Source organism: Pristis pectinata, chromosome 5, assembly GCF_009764475.1.
Source record: "Pristis pectinata isolate sPriPec2 chromosome 5, sPriPec2.1.pri, whole genome shotgun sequence".
NCBI classification, from domain to species: domain Eukaryota; kingdom Metazoa; phylum Chordata; class Chondrichthyes; order Rhinopristiformes; family Pristidae; genus Pristis; species Pristis pectinata.
Genome location: NC_067409.1, coordinates 26,044,742 through 26,064,848, shown reverse-complemented (window position 1 = coordinate 26,064,848; position 20,107 = coordinate 26,044,742). Strand labels below are relative to the sequence as shown.

Sequence of the window (20,107 nt, the reverse complement as noted above, 5' to 3'; positions counted from 1 at the left end):
AACAGCATTTACGGGGGTGGGCAGGGGATGGGGAAAGAGGAGAGGAATTGTTGATGTTTCGGGTTGGGAGCCTGCATCAGGTCAAGTTCCTCCAGCAGATTGTTTGTAGCAATAGGGTGTGGATAATTGCTTCTTTAGGAGCAGTGGGCCAGGCAGAAAATAAAGGAAGAGGGGACAGGGGAAAGCAAAATCCAATTCTATTCAAAAGCCAGATCAAGCAGCTCTTTCACAGCATGCTCAGCATATTCTATGCTTTTCCACAGCCATCTGTTATGCTAAATTTGTTTACTAAGTGGAGGACATGTTTATGCCATAAATACAACTCCACATCATGGTATCAGTGGTATCACAAGAGCACCAGCTATGGTTGGTATTTTAAATTGCAAACAGCTGAGCTTACTCTGGCTAGAATCTTCATTAACTGGGATTAACTTCTTCTATATATACTTTTATTCACTTTATACATTTCGTTGGCCAAAACCGATCAGTTGTACAAAGTACTAGTTTACACTAAATACTCATGGTACTCAATCAGCAGTTACCTTTGTATTTTATAACTAAACTAGGGAAAGGTTGAATTGAAAAAAATGAAATGTTAAAAAAAAATCACTCAGAAGTTCATAGAATTCCCAGACAAAAGTCATATTTATTTAAACACAAATACATTTACAGCATGCAGTCAGTCAAAACTAAATGATGGCTTAACCAAAACAGAATTTTATGCGCCTTCTGCTGTCCGACTTATTCTGCACCATATTCCACAGGCGGATACCTTAGTGTCATCTCATGTCAAATTTAGAACTATTACAGTAATTTCTTTAGCATTGTTTAAATAATGCAAATAATTTAGTTGATCACCATGAATAAATACTAGGTTTTTATTCAAATGGTTTTAAAGCATAAACTCGATTATTTCTACAAGATGTGAGGAACAAGCTTACAATAAGCACTTGAAGAGTACACTGCAATGCAATCAGGACAGCGAGGCAGTTACTATTCAACAAATAATAAATTTGTATTCAACATCCAGCTCACAGCCCTGTCCAGATGATTTGCAATGGCAACTTTGATACAGATGTCACAAATTGGAAATTCACAAAGATTGCAATATTGAACTATTGGCCCTTAAACTAGTAATGTCTCTTAGGCAGTGACTGCACCTATCAACCAATTCTGAGTGTTAGACCTAATATACAGATCCTCCTATCTGAACAGAAAGCCATACACAAATATGCAAAAATCAGGAGATTTACAATATTGATGAGACAAAATTACAAAAACAGTTATTAAGTTCTGTCTTGGACAATGAGCATAGTCTTATTATGGTCCAAATACTTCTAATTAAAAAAAGCACATGGTGATATTGTTCTTAGGAATAAAGGTAATAAGATTTAAAGATGTTTATTATAAATACAGCACTTATAGAAATTTTTGTCTAGATACACTGACTGGCTGATCAGTGTTTAGAATGTCAAATACCCTGAAACGAAAAGGCCCTAGATACAAATTGACCTTCACTCGTGCTTGAAACATGTTTGTACTGTTTACCTCTCAGTTGCTTTACTGGCTGATTTGTTGGTGAGCTTCCAGCAACTGCAAAGTTTAAAAAAAGCTATAAAATAGAGAGACAGAAATACAGTACACAGTGCCAAAAATAATAATCACCATGTGTTTTTAAAAAGATACATCATGAGTCTTGGTTTAGTCATTTATTTAAGTTGCACTATCTGCCAAATTGACCACTTTCTTGAAAAGTGCATTTTCCTTTGTATACAAATGAAATTATTTAAGTATCCGATAGACAAGGCCATTAACATTGATATAAAGCTTTAATCCATTGAGTTCAGGATAAACAGCCTTTTGCCAAGAAGCTGTGCACAATATCATGACACAATCCTATTTGAATTGGCAAACAGAGACATGTATATTTGTGAAATTACAAATATTACATGCAGGATTGAGGCTTTTTTTTAAAAACATGTACCATTTTAAGATACATCTCAACAACATTTATGCCCAGTTGAGTCGTCCTTGGGGACACTTCAGTGAAATTGTGTTGATCACCTCATACTGCTTTCTTATTTATTCCAATAATTGATTCTCACAGTTATGCAACTTTGTGCACCGTTTAAGTTATTCCTTCCTTTTTGACTTAGGTTAAAAACTACCATTTTATTCTGCAAGTGCCATAACTGTGTAAGCATAATGGTAGAGTCTGAGTTATTCCTTAGGATAAACTTTAGTTTAATTCAACCTAGACAGAGTCAACACAAGCATTTTGTGCCATTAGAGTTCGTCATGGTATTAACATTTAGAACTTACCTACAAAGAACCAATTATGGTAAAATGGTACTGCAAATTTGCACAGGTTTTCCATTTGTGACTTTTTTCTACATGCTGCATGTTAATGGCTACCACTGAGTCTGGTGATCAATAGCACGTACCAAGCATTTAAAAAGAAAACATTAGATATGAGCAAGATGTATAAGCATTGAAAAAAGTGATTAACAATTGCCATTCAAAATTGTTTTTAAATTTTGCACTTCAACTGAAACCAATTATACAACCAGAACAAGTGCAACTTTTTTTTAAACTCAAATGCTCTTTTTAATGTTATTTTATTATACGTATAGTAAAGCCAGTAGTGAAACACTGACCCCTAGTTCACCATAAAAAAAAGACAAAGAATCTGGACAGGACATGCAGCTGCAAGTTCCTTCCACCTCCAAATATAATGCCTTTTAACTGTTTCCTTTTACATTTATGGTCAGCAATACATTTTCAGCATAGTTTAATCTGTTCTTCCCAAAACCTTAGTCAGACAATGCAATATATTCATGTTAAACAATCTCAAACATTCCAGTATTTTATTAGCAGCTTTTTTTTCCTGTACTATCCTAGCTCTCTGCTCTAACCACATAGTCATAAATGCACCTTCAGTATTCAAATTGTACTACTCCTCTTCATCTTAAACCAAGATAAAAATCTCATTTCAAGAAAAACTTCAAGTACTATCTTAATTTACACAAGGGTTATAGCTGGGTTCCTCCAAATCATTTTTCCACTGTAAAACAAGCTTATCAAATCTACTTGGCGACATTGTTTCACAAATCCTAAAACAATGAAATGTACACAAATTAGGCTTCAACGCTTCTGCTAAAGTTTTCCTGCAACAACGTACATTCAACTTGGCACAGTGCAGACTAAATTTAAGACATGAATGACAACGTACTGTGCAATGAAGCTACACATTAAATCACATGTAGTATTTGCAAGATGCCTACATTGCACTCTTATTTTGCAAGGATGTAACTGTACAGGCCAGTTTTTTTTCCAATTTTTCCAAAAATAATCCTGTGAAAAGTCTAAGTTGCAGAGTTCACACTGCCTTGGAATGATGGGGTGTTTGGATGATATCTGCTTCTCTTTGATTATGTTGTTGCTTTAGCAGCTGTAAAAATAAAAAGAAATGAGCATTCAAAAATTAAAACATTAACTAATCCAGGTAAAGGCTTATTAAAAACCATTTCTTGAGACAAATACCTGCACAGAGCTGCAATGCTTTGAAGAATTTCTTATAAAATGTCACTTTAATGTTGTAAATAGACAAGACCACAACATGAGAGCAGCAGAGATGATCATTAAGGATTGAAGAATTTAACTAGTGATTCTTCTTTTAAGATGGTGCGTTTTGGTTATCAGGAGAGATAGAGGCTAGGTTTGTTTTCCCTGCAGCAGAAGAGTTAAGGGGGTCATGACTGAGATATACATAATTATGAGAGGTGTAGATAGGGTGGATTGCAGGAATCTTTTCCCCCTTAGAGATGAATAAAACTAGAGGACATAGATTTAGGGGGAGAAGCAAGAGATTTAGAGGGGATCTGAGGGGAAACTTTTTCCACCCAGAATGGCGAGTACCTGAAATGCACTGCCAGAGAGAGTGGAGAAAGCAGAGTCCCTGACAGCACTTAAGAGGTGACTAGACAAGCACTTTGATCATCTAGGCATTGAAGCTTTGGGCCAAGTCCCAGAAGACAGGATTAATATGGATGATTGCCCTAGACCCTAAGGATCGTTTGACTTTGCTAAAACAGAATATCTGGACATAATTATGCTGACAATGTTGAAGAAGCTGTGACAAATTGGCTGCTGTATTTCCTAAATTAGAAGACTGTTAGTCAGTCTAACTTAAGAAAAAAAACTCAATTTGCTGTAAAGTGCTTTGGGACCTCATGAGAGAAATGAACATTTTTTGTTGAAAAATGGGTGCTGGTCAATAATTTGTAAAATTTTAACCTCTCCTCTCTCCCCTCCACCCCCCCCCCCCCCCCCCCCACCCACCATGAAGCAGCAAAATACTATGAAAGCATGGCATTATTTTTCTGCATACTATTAACAGGGCAAATGGATAATAGTGCAGTAAAACCACAGCTAATGGCATCAGTTTAACAGTGGCAGAAAGAGCCAAGCTCAACTCTACTTCAGTACTGCAGCACAAAAACTGACAGTCATCTTTTCTTTTTAAAAAAAAAATTGATAAGGTTTGACCTCACTCATTTTTTTTTAGGTTTTTAATCTGCAACACTGGTTACCCTGATGTTTTTCTATCTTGGGGTGATTAACCATGTTTGTCTTTCCAAACGGAGAGCAGTGCAAGTGTTCAACATATTGCTGCTGTTTCATGCACGGTTATAACAGGTACTTGTTTCAAAAAGGTAACAGTACAACTATTAAAGCGGTGTATGTTGGAATCAAACAGCAGGAAAAATCACAACTAGATTTCTGGACAAAATGACAAAGCTCAGACTTACTGCGAACTACCTGAAGTATGACAAATGGATTGGAGGAAGAGATGACTTATGCATACAACTATGCAAACCCTTAGGCCTACTGAATGCATAAAAAGTCACAGGTAAAGTCAGAAGAGATCATTTCTGCTTAAATCATCTCCAATTTAAGAAGATTCAATGGGGAAAATATAGGAATAGGAAAAACACAAGGGAATTAACTACCAACACAAATCTGAAAAAGTATTCACCTATTATCATTTATATCTCTTGGATCATCTGCGTGTTCCAGGAATACACAGAAGAGAGAAAATGCAAAATCAATGATGTTTATGCTTTGGAATATTTTGTTAAGCAAGAAGCAATGAAAAGATTGATGACAACCCTTCAAGATAGTGCTTTTGTTACAGGAGCTCCCCTAAGAAATCCTTTTCATAGCTGCTGGTAAGGTGAAGCAGACAGAGAAACACTATCCCCTCTAATGCATGGGTCAATAATTAAAGAAACAAGTTAAGCAGGTAAATGCAAGCTAGTTAAACTGATTCACACCTACACCCACATTGTCGCTATGATTTTACAAAAATTAACATTTGAACTTAGCCAAAATCAAGCAGTTCATATTTGCACATCAATTAGAGCTGAAAATCCTTTTAGACTTGATCTTGTGAATAAAAACATAATAGGTTATCTTGTTACACAGCAGTGTTTACCAATAGACACAAACATATGATAGTTTATTCAAAGTGTATGCAGAAAATTTGAATACAATGTTCTTCACTGCAACAATTAATCCACAAGTTTATCTGCAGTTGCCAAATAAAGACGTTGTGGAAAAAAATTATATTTCAGGAACACACAGCAAACAACATTGTTCTCCAAACCATTCCTAAATGCAATGAAAATCATTCACATCAAGGGTCTTTGGCCTGAAAAACTCACTATTCTTTTCCACAAATGCTGTCTGATCAGCCAAGTACTTCCAGCATTTTCTGTCTTCATTCCCAAATACAATCTATTTCATCATTCTGAACATACAATATTCTACAGGAAATATATTTAAAATACCCAATCTCTCTTTTACATTTTGTAGTAATTTGCCTGTGGTTAACTCTGCACTAAGATGACCTACCTTTAACAGTTGAAGGCAAGAAGCCAATGTCTCCAATTTCAGCATTATTAACCATCCCTCCAGGGACACTAAAATAAAGTAAGTTCTTGTTTAGTACAATTCCAGACTTTCAAACGGACTCTGGATGATTACGTTTTGGAGGAAGGATCTAAACATGCAATATTAAGTTTCCATTTGGCTGATTGAAGAATTTAACCTGTCAAAGGTTTGTAATTAGAAATTGAAACAAAAACACAATTTACAAGTATGATGCTTGTAGTTCAAAAAGATTCTAATCAGTGCAGGCTGAAGTATCTTCAGGCACATTCCCACACAGCCAAGCCTTGTTCCACATCTGTTCAAGTGGCTACATTTACCCACCATTGTAGACCACTACCCTTTTGATGGCCTCAATGTCCTTCCCAAAGCAACCACAAGTTCCTGTAACATGGTCTTCATTTTGCAAAAAAAAAATTCTCTCTGAAACAGCAGCTACCTCTGCAGCACTACTATTTAACATTTTCTGTTCCTGAACATTAAGATTTTATAATGGAATCTAAATAATAAAATTTCTCTCCTTGACTGAAGAACTGCCATGTGCCTTCCATTGCACAATGGAATGTTGCTATTCTGTTGCAAAGTTTTTAATGCCTTTTCCTCCCCCAGAATCTGATCAGTTTACAAAACAGTAAAGGAGCAAAATACCCCAAATCACCTCTTGAAAATGTCACAGCAAATCTCCTTCCACAATGAAGTACCATCCACCACTGCCACCTCTGCTTCAAGTCACTAAGCCAAGTATGTATTCTCACACAGAGGCTGCTCGACCCACTGAGTTCCTCCAGCAGATTGTCTGTTGCTCATGTATCCTCTCCTCTCGGTTCCATAGGCTGAGGATACATGAGCAACAAACAGGCAGCATCATGCTGGCTTTCCTTGATTAGTCATTTCCAAATTAAAACTTATTTTCCCACTACCGATATTACGTGTCTGGCCTGAAGTTTCCCAGTTTATCTTGTGTTTCCGAAATAGTGTTACAAGGAAGTAATCCTCCAATACTGCAGAGATTTGAACTGCATATTAGTTTTCATGACGATGACATTTTTAGGTCAGGTGCAAAACAACTGGGTTCAAAAAAAAACACAACTCCCCCATAAAACTCAAGCAGCAAAGAAAACACTGCAAAAATAAAAAGGGAATTCTCCAACTGAACTGAAAAAGTTACACCTTATGTAAAATAACAGGCAAAAGTTTACAAAGCTGTATTAAAGATTAAAAAGACCCCAGCAATTAGTGAATGTGTATTTAATTCAAGAAGTTTGAAGTGTTTCAGCCTTTTAACCACAATAAGCGTTGTTATCTTGATCAGAGAGATAAATGGAAACCACATCAACCCACACAAAATATTTCGAAAACAGTGCGTATTTTAATTGCATCATTCTAGCCAGGATAAAGGCTAAAAGCTAGTCAGTATCACAAGCACACTAGCAGTGCTGATTTAACGTGGCTGCTATTAGCATCATTTTTTTTGCCTGTTCTTTTTCCACAAAATAGAATTTTTTCAAGTTCCCTCAGTAGTAGCTCATTTGTATTAGAGATTGCAGGAAACAAAGAAAACCATGCATTGACCACTTTCAAAATAATCTTTCCCAATCTTATGCAGTTTTGAATAGGTTTTAATGCAGTAACATACAAGGCACAGCTCAGAAATGTCTGTAGGATAACTTTCTCACAAGTACGTCAGCAGAATGGCAACAGAATTTATTTATTCAGTTTGGTTTCACAATTATATCTGAAATAAGACCACATCATCTAAAGGACAAGGTACCTTTGGAAACAAAGCAGAACTCAAAACATATTAATAAGATTTTAACTTCAGACATACCATAGAACAATACAGCACAATACAGGCCCTTCGGCCCACCATGTTGTGCCGACCTTCAAACCACTCCTAAGACTATCTAACCCCTTCCTCCCACATATCCCTCTATCTTAAATTCCTCCATATGCTTATCTAACAATCTCTTGAACTTGACCAATGTATCAGCCTCCACCACCACCCCAGGCAGCGCATTCCATGCACCAACCACTCTCTGGGTGAAAAACCTCCCTCTGACGTCTCCCTTGAACTTCCCCCCTATTACCTTAAAGCCATGCCCTCTTGTATTGACCATTGGTGCCCTGGGAGAGAGGCACTGGCTGTCCACTCTATCTATTCCTCTTAATATCTTGTATACCTCTATCATGTCTCTCACCCCTCATCCTCCTCCTCTCCAATGAGTAAAGCCCTAGCTCCTCATAATCCATACTCTCTAATCCAGGCAGCATCCTGGTAAATCTCCTCTGCAGCTTTTCCAACGCCTCCACATCCTTCCTATAATGAGGCGACCAGAACCGGACACAGTACGCTAAGTGTGGTCTAACCAGAGTTTTGTAAAGCTGCATCATTACTTCGCGGCTCTTAAACTTGATCCCACAACTTATGAAAGCTAACATCCCATAAGCTTTCTCAACTACCCTATCCACCTGTGTGGCAACTTTCAGTGATCTGTGGATATGAACCCCCAGATCCCTCTGCTCCTCTACACTGCCCAGAATCCTGCCATTTACCTTGTATTCCGCCTTGGAGTTTGGCCTTCCAAAGTGTATACACCTCAAACAAATCTGAAGAGTATTTTGGTTTGAGCTCTCTATCAAATCCAAAAGCTGCATTTTAGAACTTCCTATTCAAACTCCAGTTAGCCATAAAACCTAATCAAATATTTCCTCATTCCACAAACTAAATTAAATTCAATTTATTTCATCAGTTTTTGCCTTTATTTTGCATTTATTGTGTTGATTAAACCCTACAAACAATACTAAAGGTATCGTGAATTAGTCACCTTCATTAGTCGATCACAGCAGATGCCCTCATTATGGCGAGAGAAGACAATGACAAATGCAGACACAAGCACATTGTTTACAATGGGAAAAGAAAAGCAATTAAAGTAGCAAAATCCTGCTGCTAGAAATGGTTAGCAATGGTTAAAATATATACACAGATAATTAACTTGCAGAGTTATGAGACCACAAGGGCATTGAAATATGGGATTTCAAAATAGTTACCTCATCAGAACCTGCACAGAACAACCTTTCACTAGATACGTACAACTTATCTGATTTTACGCCACCGCCACCTCCACGTACTGCGACTGCTTGGCTGTTCTGGAAGAATCCACCTCCTCCACGAATTGCACTTGGATGAGTTGGAGATGCCATGGGTGGTTGACCAGGACGGATGGGTTTAGCTAGATAAACAAAAAACACCAACTACTCAAATCTTCCTTGGAGACCAAATTATAATTTTGCACTTGCTCCTTACTCATTTTCAATCGCCCACCGGATCTAAGCTTGCTGTCCTCCCCCTTTCTTCCCAGTAGATACAACTTATTCTCTCTCACATGCCAATCAACTCCCCTTTGATTCTTTTGCCAATTACATACACCAAGGGATAACTTTACAGTGGCCAGATAACCTAACAAAAATGCCTTTAGGATACAGAGGAAATTATATATGTGATTCCATTTCGTATAATCTTTTACAGAGGAGTGTTGGGCTCCAAATCCATAGCTCCTTAAAAGTGGCCGCATAAGTGGATAGGATGGTATAGAAGGCATACAGCATGCTTGCCTTCATTGGTCAGGCATTGAGTATTTAAGTTGAGAAGTCATGTTCAAGTGTATAAAACTTTGGATAGGCCACATCTGGAGCACTGTGCACGGTTCTGGTCACAGTATTATAGGAAAGATGTGGAGGCTTTGGAGCTTTGAAGAAGAGGTTCACCTCGATGTTGCCTGGACTGGAGAGTATTAGCTATAAGGGAAGGTTGGACAAGCTTGGATCGTTTTCATTGGAGTTTTGAGGGCTCGGGGGCAACCCGATAGAAGTATATAAAATGATGGGAGGCATTGATAGGGGTAGATAGAATCTTTTACCCAGGGTAGAACTGTCAAATAGGAGAGGACATAGCTTTAAGGTGAGAGGGAGGAAGGTTAAAGGAGGTTTACAAGACAAGTGTTTTATTTTAAACACAGAGTGGTAGGTTCCAGAAATGCACTGCCAGGGGAAGTGGTGGAAGCAGATACAACAGAACCATTTAACAGGCATTTAGACAGGTACATGAACAAACAGGGAATGGAGGAATTATAGATAATGTTCAAGTCGATGTACAGTTTAAATAAGCATTATGTTGGGCACAGACATCGTGTGCCAAAGGGACTGTTCCTGTGCTTACTGTTCAATGATGACCATCCCCTGGCATCCTCTTCATTTGGTCTCATATATAATTTTAACTTAGCAGAACAGAACTTTGCATGGAGGGAATTGGCAGATTGCATTCCAAACTATCAGCAAATTCAGGGACTTTCACGTTTGAGAATGAATGTGTGGAAACTTAAACAGGCAAACAGAACCTTTGGCATTTACCAGTAAGATGCAACTCCATACTTAGCCAAGTTATCCTGAGCCAAACAAAGGGATTTTGGGTAGATCAGAACTGATGGGGAAAATACAAATTCTGATTCCAACCTTACAAATTGAAATGGAAAACAAAAATTAAGTAGAAGTGCTAATGACAAGTCAAAGGTCTGCATTACATCAAAATAATTAGCATCCAACCAGTCTTCCATTCATAAAAGATTATACAAAATGGAATGCATATGTAAATGTACAGTTTGAAGTATTGATTTCAGTTCAATGTAACAAGCTATTTATTTCCACAATCTACAAAAAAAATTCTTTCTTAACCATAAATAGGACCAATGTCAAGTTCAAGTTATCTAAAGAAACAAAGCAAAAAACTGCAGATGCTGGGCATAAAATATTCAGGTGCGTTTTCTCCTGCCTCTTCTGTGCAAAAAAAAGAACAAAGATCAATGGATTACTCCTCACTAGTTCCAGAACTCCAGCAGGATGCCACCAATGAACACATCTTCCTCCACTCTATCACAGACCATTTTCCCCTCCCTGCCTCTACTTGCTTAACACTTGTAATAATTGCAATCTTTTTCCAGTTTCATGAAAAATTATTGACCTCCACAGATGTTGCCTGATCCAAGTACTTACTGCACATCTTAATATTTTTAAAAAGATTAAAGAGCTCAATTCATGACTAAATAATCTTAATAGCAATACCAGTTCCACACTACTGTTAAATATCTAACGTACCAATCTGTGCAGAATGTACTCTCCTTGCCATGTTCTTTGCTCGAACAGCTTCCTTGATGCGATCCACTTCCTGCTGGTAACGTTTGCGATCTCGAGCTGCATTCTCTTTCGCTTCCTTTAATGCGGACTCCAAAGCCTTGACTCTTTCAGCTGTAGCTCTCAGTCGTTTCTCCAGTTTTGGAAGCTCACAACGAAGATCTGCATTATCTCGTACCAACTAAAGTTAAGCATACAACTTAACATTACAAATGAGAAACTATGATCAGACTGCATCAGGACTTCACAAAATTGCAATTTAAATGCAATGAATTGAATAATACCAAGCTTCAAGAAAAAGATTATATAAAATTTAACACATGGTCTGAATTTACACTGGCTCATCTAATGTATAAACACCCTTGATCTGCAAAAACCTTAATGACTGCCAATGACTTTGTAACTATGGGAGATATTTAAACGGGTTAGCTTGAGTGTCAGAATTCTAAAAGTATAAAATGGCAGCAATAGCATTCCACAATAAAAGATCACCCAAAGATCAGCCATGTCTTTATTTATCACAAGTAATAGGAAAAGAGGAGCTGCTTTTGATAATTTTTACTTGATTGTAAGCTTGCAAACTATTTGGCAGAATGGACCTATAACTGGAAAATGAAAATTCTGCTGCTTATAAACTGCTGAGATCAAAGGAAAATTGCTACCAGTAAATTTTAGCCTCCAAGTCAATAACAGCAGACACGATACAAATATCAATGCAGCTTTGAATAGTTTTCTAATCTGAAGACACAATCACATTAACAAAACTATAAGTAAATTCAGGACAACAGATCCAATTGCTTTGATGCACAGCTGTTAATTTTGCTCGCCTGTGTGGCTAGATCAAAGCTTTGTATAAATAGGGCTGCATAAATTCCTGGAAGCTTTGGAAGCAATGTTTAAATCTTTACAAATTTGCATATCTTGTTGACAACAGATCATGGGTGTCCTTATTTAGACGTTATCCATCAATGCAGCCATAGTTTTGGAAGGCAATCCTATATAGACCTCCAGTTTGGCAAAGCTCAAATGGAACAGATCACCAAATGAATTACAAATGTAAACAGGCTGATTAGAAACTTTAATGCTTTTTGATGTACCTGTTTGTGAACCTTAGTGAGCTGTTCAAGGTTGTTCTCAAGAAAGGAGATCTTTTGCTTCTGTGCAGCACTACCACCAGTATCATCAGAATCCATTTCAGCACTCTAGAGATACAAAATATTTATAAACAATGATACAAAGATTTACAAAATCAGCTCATTAAAACATTTTGCATACAAACTTATATCACAGTAAAAGTTTCAATGAATTATACCACAAAACAGTGCATGCATATAACAGAACAGCACAGGAACAGGGGTCCTTCAGCTCACGATGTTGTGCTGAGCTAATTAAGCTAATGACACCCACTTTCTTCTGCCTGCACATGGTTCATATCCCTCCATTCCCTGCATATACATGTGGCCATCTAAGAGCCTCTGAAATGCCTCTAATCATATCTGCCTCCACCACCACCCTTGACAGTGCATTCCAGCCAGCGACCACTCCATGAAAAGAAACCTGCTCCATTCATCTCCTTTGAACTTCCCCCTTTACCATAAATGCATGCCCCTCTAGTACTAGACACATTGACCCTGGGGAAAAAAGATACCAGCTGTCCACTCTATCTATGCCTCTCAATTTTATAAACTTCTATCAGGTCTCCCCTACAATCAGGCAACCGGTATTGAATGCAGTACACTAGTTGTGGTCTAACTTGAGCTTTATAAAGCTGCAATATAACTTCAACTTAATGCCTTGACTAATAAAGGCAAGCACACCATACGCCTTCTTTACTACCCCCATTCACTTATGCAGCCACTTTCAGGATTCAGTTCAGATCCCTCTGAACATCAATTCTGTTAAGTATCCTGTCATTAACTGTGTACTGTTCCTTTACGTTTGATGTCCCAAAGAGCAGCACCTCACCCTTGCTCGGATTAAACTCCATCTGCCACTTCTCCACCCATACCAACAGATCTACATCTCACTGTAACCTTAGGCAAACTTCTACATGGTCCACAATGCCACCAATTTGTGTCATCTGCTAACTTACTAACCCACCCATCCATGTTTTCATCCAAGTCATTTATATACATCACAAACAGCAGAGGTCCCAGTATGGATTCCTGCAGAACTCCAGAATAAGACCCACTGACCACTACCCTCAACTGAATGGCAAGCCAAATCTGAATCTAAACGGCCAAGTCACCGTGGACCCCATACATCTTAATCTTCTGGATGAGCCTACCACGAGGGAACTTGTCGAGTACCTTACCAAAATCTGTCCACACCTCCACCTTCATCACTTCCTCAAAAAACTCAATCAAGTTAGTAAGACATGGCCTGCCTCGCACAAAACCATGCTGACTGTCCCAATTAGGCCACGCTTTTCCAAATGCTCATTAAATCTTATACCCAAGATTCCTCTCCAATAGCTTCCCTACTACTGGCGTGAGACTCACTAGTCTATAATTTCCAGTATTACCCCTATTTCCCTTCTTGAACAAAGGAACAACATTAGCTACTCGCCAGCTGTCTGGTCCTTTGCCTGTATCTAGAGACTTAAATCAGCAATTACCTAGTGTTACATAGCTATATAGAGCACTCAACAAGGCCTTATGCTTCAAAAGCTTATGCCTTTACACTCGCCACAGGGCTCTGCTCACGTTATTTTCCCCAATCAGAATATCCTTATTTCTCCCAATGTGCTTACCTATTATCTATCTCAACTTCTATTTATAATTGCTCATTTTACTTCATCTCTCTTTGGATGATGTTTTGATTCCTCCATAAACCAAAACATCTTTTATAAGCCCCGCCTAACAAGTTCTCTTATCAAGCTACTGACCTTAAAGTCCTCCATTTAGTTATTACTCACCAACTTTCTTGCTTCTAAATAGAAGACCTTTTCCCTATAAATACATCTACTCAACTCTGGAATCATACTTATGAACACTTAGTTAAAAGTCCAGGGTCCAGCTCACCAAATACAAAATCAATTAGTTTGGCAGTATTCTCACTGTGGATCCAACCAGCATCTTCCACTCATTAGTTGATACATTACTGACAGTTGCCTAAAAACTGTAATTGAGGAAAAAGTTGAACTATTTACATAAAACAGAAGTGCATGAAATCCAGATACTAGCCAAATTAGCGAACTAGTCCAGTAATTCAGAGGTCTAGGCTAATAATCTACATAACACATGTAAAATACTAACTCAGGCATATAGTTATTGAATTTCAGTTGGACCTAACTGGTTCACCCAATGCTTCATGAAGGGAAATGAGATCCATAGTCACTTATTGAAAGTGTTGGGAGTCTAGAAACAGGGAAGAATTGTTACTGTTACACAGGATACTGGAGTAATGTGCACAGTTCTGGTCCCCTTATTTAAGAAAGAGTATACTGGCACTGGCAGCAGTCAGAAAGAAATTCACTTGACTAATTCCCAGGAATTTTTTTTTTTCTTCTTCTTCTTCCCCCATTCCCCATTTCTCATTTCTATTTCCCTTTCCTTGGAGCAGACTCGATGGGCCGAATGGCCTGCTTCTGCTCCCTTGTCTTGTGATCACCAGAAATTAGGTCCATGTTCTTTGGAGTCGAAAAGAACAAGGAGTGATCTTACTGAAACATACAAAATTCTGAGGGGGCATGACAGGGTAGATGTCGAGGTGTTTCCATCAGTGGGAGAATCTTGAATGAGGGGATGTAATTACAAGATTAGGAGGCAGTCATTCAAAACCAAGGTGCATAGGAACTTCCTCTCACAAAGGGTGGCAAACCTCCAGAATTCTCTACCCTAGAAAGCAGTGGTGGTCAGATCATTGGGGAGTATTTAAAGAGGAAGTTGATAAATATTTGAAAGATCAAGGAATTGAGGCTACGGTGAACTGGCAGAGGAGACGAGGCCCAAGGCCCGAGGCAGATCAGCCATGATGATATTGAATTGCAGAGCAGGCTTGAAAGGCCAAGTTGCTTATTCCTATCATTTTCTTATAGCCACAACCTGGTACTTCAATCCTACACTAACTTTTGACTGGCTTCTGAAATGCCCTTGCAAGTTGCATCAAGTAGTGACTAGCTGCTCAAAGTGTGCCACAACCACCTTTTGTAAGTGCTGTTCTTAACACACTCAGAGAAGCTATTTAAATTCCTTAAAGAGCATGGATTACACGCAAAATTACTTGGTGTCAACAAGGATTGACAAGATATGCACAACTAATCCACTCACTAATCTTGAAATCCCCAATCAAGAATCAAAGTTTATTCAAAACAAAATTAATCACGGATTAGATTAATATCCCCATAAATGGAAAATTCTCTTCAGGTGCAAACCAGATTGTAAACAAAATGGAAAGGAGTTTATATTCTTGAATTGCATTTTAAAATATTACTGAGCAAGGGTTAAGTACATTTATAATTCACAAATTGTAAAAAGTAGTACAATTGTTAATTTACCAAAGTGTTTTAGTTTTTAAAACAAAATTTTAGCCATCTTGAGTAACAGCTTACACATGACCTCTAGTGGTACCAAATATTTACTGCAGACGCAGTTGGGGCTGTCCAAGACTTCCAGAGAGGCACAGCAAAGATGGTTAAGTCAATGGTCGTTAGCTCCAGTGTGGGAGGAAAGTCCTGTGTGTGAGAGCAAACCTTTCAGCAATGACTACAGGCCAATTACAAGAGGGAAGCTTCCCAGCTCACTTGAGGGGGTTGGCTTGGGCTTCCTGGTGGATCACTGTTGTGACTGTGCCAGCCTTGTCTGTCTTCTCCAGTGGTGGTGGGCTGGGTTGTTCCAGTTTAGTGGGAATGTCAATTTTTTTAAAAATGTATTCATTTTTTGGGATCTGGACATTATCGGAAGGGGCAACATTTATTACCCATCCAAAATTGCATCCATGAAGGTGGCAGTGAACCCCCTTGTACCATTTCATCCTGGTGAAAGTGGTGTTTGGTACGGAGGTCCAGGAGTTAGATCCAACAACGAAGGACCAGTGACATATTTCCAAATCAGAATAGTGTGCAACTTGGAGCTGGAACCGCAGGTGCTCCCTTATCCTTCTTGGTGGTTGATGTCATGGATTGGGAGGTGCTTTCAGGAGTAGCCTGGGCAAGTAACAACTGCAGCCACTATGCATCAGTGCAGGGGGTTGGATGTGGTGCCAATCAAATGGGCTGCTTTCTCATGAATAGTGCCAAGCTTCTTGGGAATTATTGGACCTACACTTTTCCAGGCTTCTGTCTGGTGGAAATACTCTAGGTTGTCAGGAGACAAACTATGACCCACAGGAGACCAAACTTCGCACCAGTTCTTGTAGCCACAGTATTTATGTGGCTAGTCAAGTTGTCTTGTCAAAGCTGATTCCTAGAAATGTGGGGACTCAGCTTTGGTAATTACACTGAATCTCAAGGGTAACTGGTTAGGTGCTGTCTTGTAAGTAGATCTTTTTTGCCTGGCAATTCTGTGGCATGCAAATATTACCTGCTATTTATCACCCCATGACTGAATGTGTCTAGGACTTGCTGTATACTGGTTCATTTGCTGAGTTGCGTGTAGAATTGAATATTGTGAAGTCATCAGCAAATGTCCCCACTTCGGACGTTATGATGAAAGGAAGGTCATTGAAGCAGCTGAAGATGCCTGGGCCTAGGAGGAACAGCCCTGAGGAACTCCTGATGTCCTGGAGCTGAGATGACTGATGACCAATCACAATCGTATTCCTTTTGTGCAAAGTATGACTCCAGCTACCAGAGTGTTTCCCCTTTAATGCTGATTGACTTCAGTTTTGATGGGACTCCTTGATGGCACAGTAAAATGCTGCCTTGATGTCAAGGGCAGTCACTTGCACCTCACCTCTGGAATTTAGCTTGTTAATCAATCTTTGGACCCAGGTTAGGGGTAGTGGTCCTGACAAAATCCAGAAGGGCCATCTCACCTTCCATCACTTTCCTATTCATTGAAACTGGACTGATTGGATAGTAAATTAGTTGGAGTGGATTTGTCTTGCTTTCTGCAAGATATTCCTGGCCACTTCTTCACTTTATCAGGTAGATGGCCAATACTGTAACTATACTAACCTGGCTAGAGTCACAACTAGTTCTGGAGTGCAGAGCTTCAGTACAATAGCTGGTATATTGTCTTGCCTCATAACATTCTCTCAGCTATTTCTTGTTGCTGAATGAATTAATTTTGTTTTTACAGCACAGAAATCGACCCTTCAACCTACCAAGTTCTGGGTCCTGACCAATCTTGCACCAAACCCATTTTATTTTCTCCATTCTCCCAACTTCTACTAGTCATCCACACAAGACAATTTAGAGTGGCCAATTAGCCTACCAACCCATGTCTGAGATGCGAGAAGAAACTGGAGTAAACCCATGCCGTCACAGGGAGAATGTGCAAACTCCACACAGAGAGCAACAGAGTCAGGACTGAATGAGAGTTGCTGGAGCTGCAAGGCAGCAGCTTTACTTGTTACACTACTGTGAATTGAATTGGCTGAAGAATGGCTTCTGAGACTGTCAGAATCTCAGGAAGCAAAGATGGATTATGTATTTACCACTTGTGGCTGAACACCATTGGGAATGCTTCAGCCACAACTCCAGCACTCACATGCTGGGCTCTACCATTGTTTAGGATAGAAATAGTTTTGGAGCATCTTTCATTAACAGTTTGTCTATCACTATTCACATCTAGATGTTGTAAGACTGCAGAGCTTTAATCTGATCTGCTGGTTGAGATCACTTATCCATGCTTATTGCATGGCAGTTTTTACTGTTAAGTGCATAAGACTAGGCCATGCTTGATTAGAACTTTCAGCTCCTCTGCACAGCGGTCAATTCTTGGGTTGTCTATAATAACACCAGCAGACTAACTTGAGGCAAGTCCTCCAGGTGTCATAGCCAAAAAAGTCTACCAAGGTCTAACATAACCTGAGTGGACCACTGTCTAGTTCTCTCAAGAATCTAGTTTTTGGTGACCTAGATGATGCCAAATGATTTCCCCAAGACAACAAAAGGTGGATATTGTTAATTTCCTCTCCTACCTGGTGATTCAGCTTTGGCAGCTGTAAAGAGGGATGATAGGCACATTAATCTAATGGGCAGAGTTACCGTTGGTGTTTTCCCAAAAAGTGATAGACTCTGCTACTTTTACAAAATGCTGTCTGTCAAGGCTAAGCAAGCTTCGACCCGAAATGTCGACAATTCCTGCACCCCCACACCCCTGCTGAGTTCCTCTGGCAGATTGTTTGTTGTTCAAGCTGGTAAGAGTTCCAGAGAGAAAAAAATTGACCCACTTTAGAGCTTCTTACAATCCTTGATTTTTTGGTAGAATGTTGATACCAAGACATGGCAAATGTTTGCTTGACAAGTGCCTCATTGGGGTATGGGGGTTAGTTATTTCAATAATGACACCCAGTCAAGCAGATGGATAAGGAGTTTTGTACCTTTTAAGCAATCTGATTTTATTACTGCCTTGCTTTTAAGATCCAATACATACTTGGTAAAGAACATTGCACTTGTCAGACCTAGTATGAATAGAATTGAAGACGTGGGTCAGCAAACAAGTCTTTGGGGCACGTGTCAAGTAAATGCCCTTCCGTTAAATAACAGAGGATCAAGTGTCGCAACCATGGTTTTAGAGCTTTTATGCAAGAAGGCTTCCCTCGCCAATTATACTGTTTAGGAGCCAAGATTTTTAGATGTTGGAAAGATGTGGATACCTGACGCCACTTTTGCCCAGGAGACCCAGGAGTTGATGTTTCGGTTAGATCCAAAGAGAAATCAGGGTCATTGGGTGCAGCTAACATTGAAAAGTCCACATGATAGTGCCATCTTAAGCAAGCCATCAGGGACAGGTGCAGCGACAAGTCAGTGAGCTTCTTCAGTTTTATTAATGGCGCAAGGGGGAAATGGTTTCCAGAAAATGATTGTCATAAGTTTTCTTGGGATCACCAAATTTAAATCTTTCACTGCACAAGTTTCAAGAGTCACCCTTTTAGGAACTATTGATATTTTTAAATTTGGACTTATAATTTTATATGGTGCTGATTTTATTACTTATTATTTCATAACTTATTTCACAAAGGTAATGTTCAATTAAACCATATCTGTACTTTGTAGGACCTTCTGTGTGCATTCTGCATTAGCCTGCACAATAGTAACTGTAACTCAAGACTAATATATTAAATCTATAGTATTTAGAATATCCTGAATTTGTAATAAAGCAACATACAAACACAAGCACAGAAAATGCAGGAATCACTTAACAGGTCAAGCAGCAAATCTGTCAACATTTCAGATCAAAGTTTGACCTGCTGAACACTACCAGCATTTTCTATTTCTGTTTTAGATTGCAAATAACTGCAGCTTTTTGCCCTAAACATAAATACAAACACCAAGTCTATAAGATTTCTAGTAAACATGCTTCAGTAAGTTTGGATCCAAATGCTGAAGTCCAATTGACAAATAAATCAAATGCTTCTAGTTTGGATTCCCATCATGTTCCAATCACATACAGACATTGCCTAGAGACAAGATAACTATTTGCATACCTTTTTGACTCTAGTGGCCAAATCTTGAACAAACAGCTTCCTGAGATTATGGAGTGTCTGGAGCTCTTTTGCCTAAAGAAATAAACATAAGAATGCAACAATGAATTTGTCCACAATAATTTTATTGAATAAAGGAATATTTAAAAAATTCATTCTGCAAAACCCAAAAAGAACATCTTTAATTTCACTTACCACAGTCTCTTCCAGTCCTTTGAGGTCCTGCCTTGCTTGCTCTCGCCGATCCTGCATAATGCTAAAAGCAGTACAATGTTTTATTTAGAATAAGTATGATGATCACACAAATGATGACATGTTACATGGACTTTCAAATACCAAATCTAATTCCCATTTCTATAAATAGAGATGTGACTGAGAT

General features: G+C 38.7%; 1 protein-coding gene across 1 annotated transcript in view; it reads right to left on the bottom strand.

Moving 5' to 3' along the window:
• Positions 1-626: 626 nt before the first annotated feature.
• The window catches only part of LOC127570343 (kinesin-1 heavy chain), an 85,877-nt gene continuing 66,396 nt past the window's right edge, over positions 627-20,107 (bottom strand). The window contains exons 21-27 of the mRNA XM_052015801.1: positions 19,924-19,984; positions 19,732-19,803; positions 12,234-12,338; positions 11,101-11,317; positions 9,044-9,182; positions 5,917-5,984; positions 627-3,451 (exon numbers count right to left, since the gene is read on the bottom strand). Coding sequence (XP_051871761.1) covers positions 3,432-3,451; positions 5,917-5,984; positions 9,044-9,182; positions 11,101-11,317; positions 12,234-12,338; positions 19,732-19,803; positions 19,924-19,984 — 682 coding nt within the window. The 3' untranslated portion in view covers positions 627-3,431. The remainder of the gene's footprint in view (positions 3,452-5,916; positions 5,985-9,043; positions 9,183-11,100; positions 11,318-12,233; positions 12,339-19,731; positions 19,804-19,923; positions 19,985-20,107) is intronic.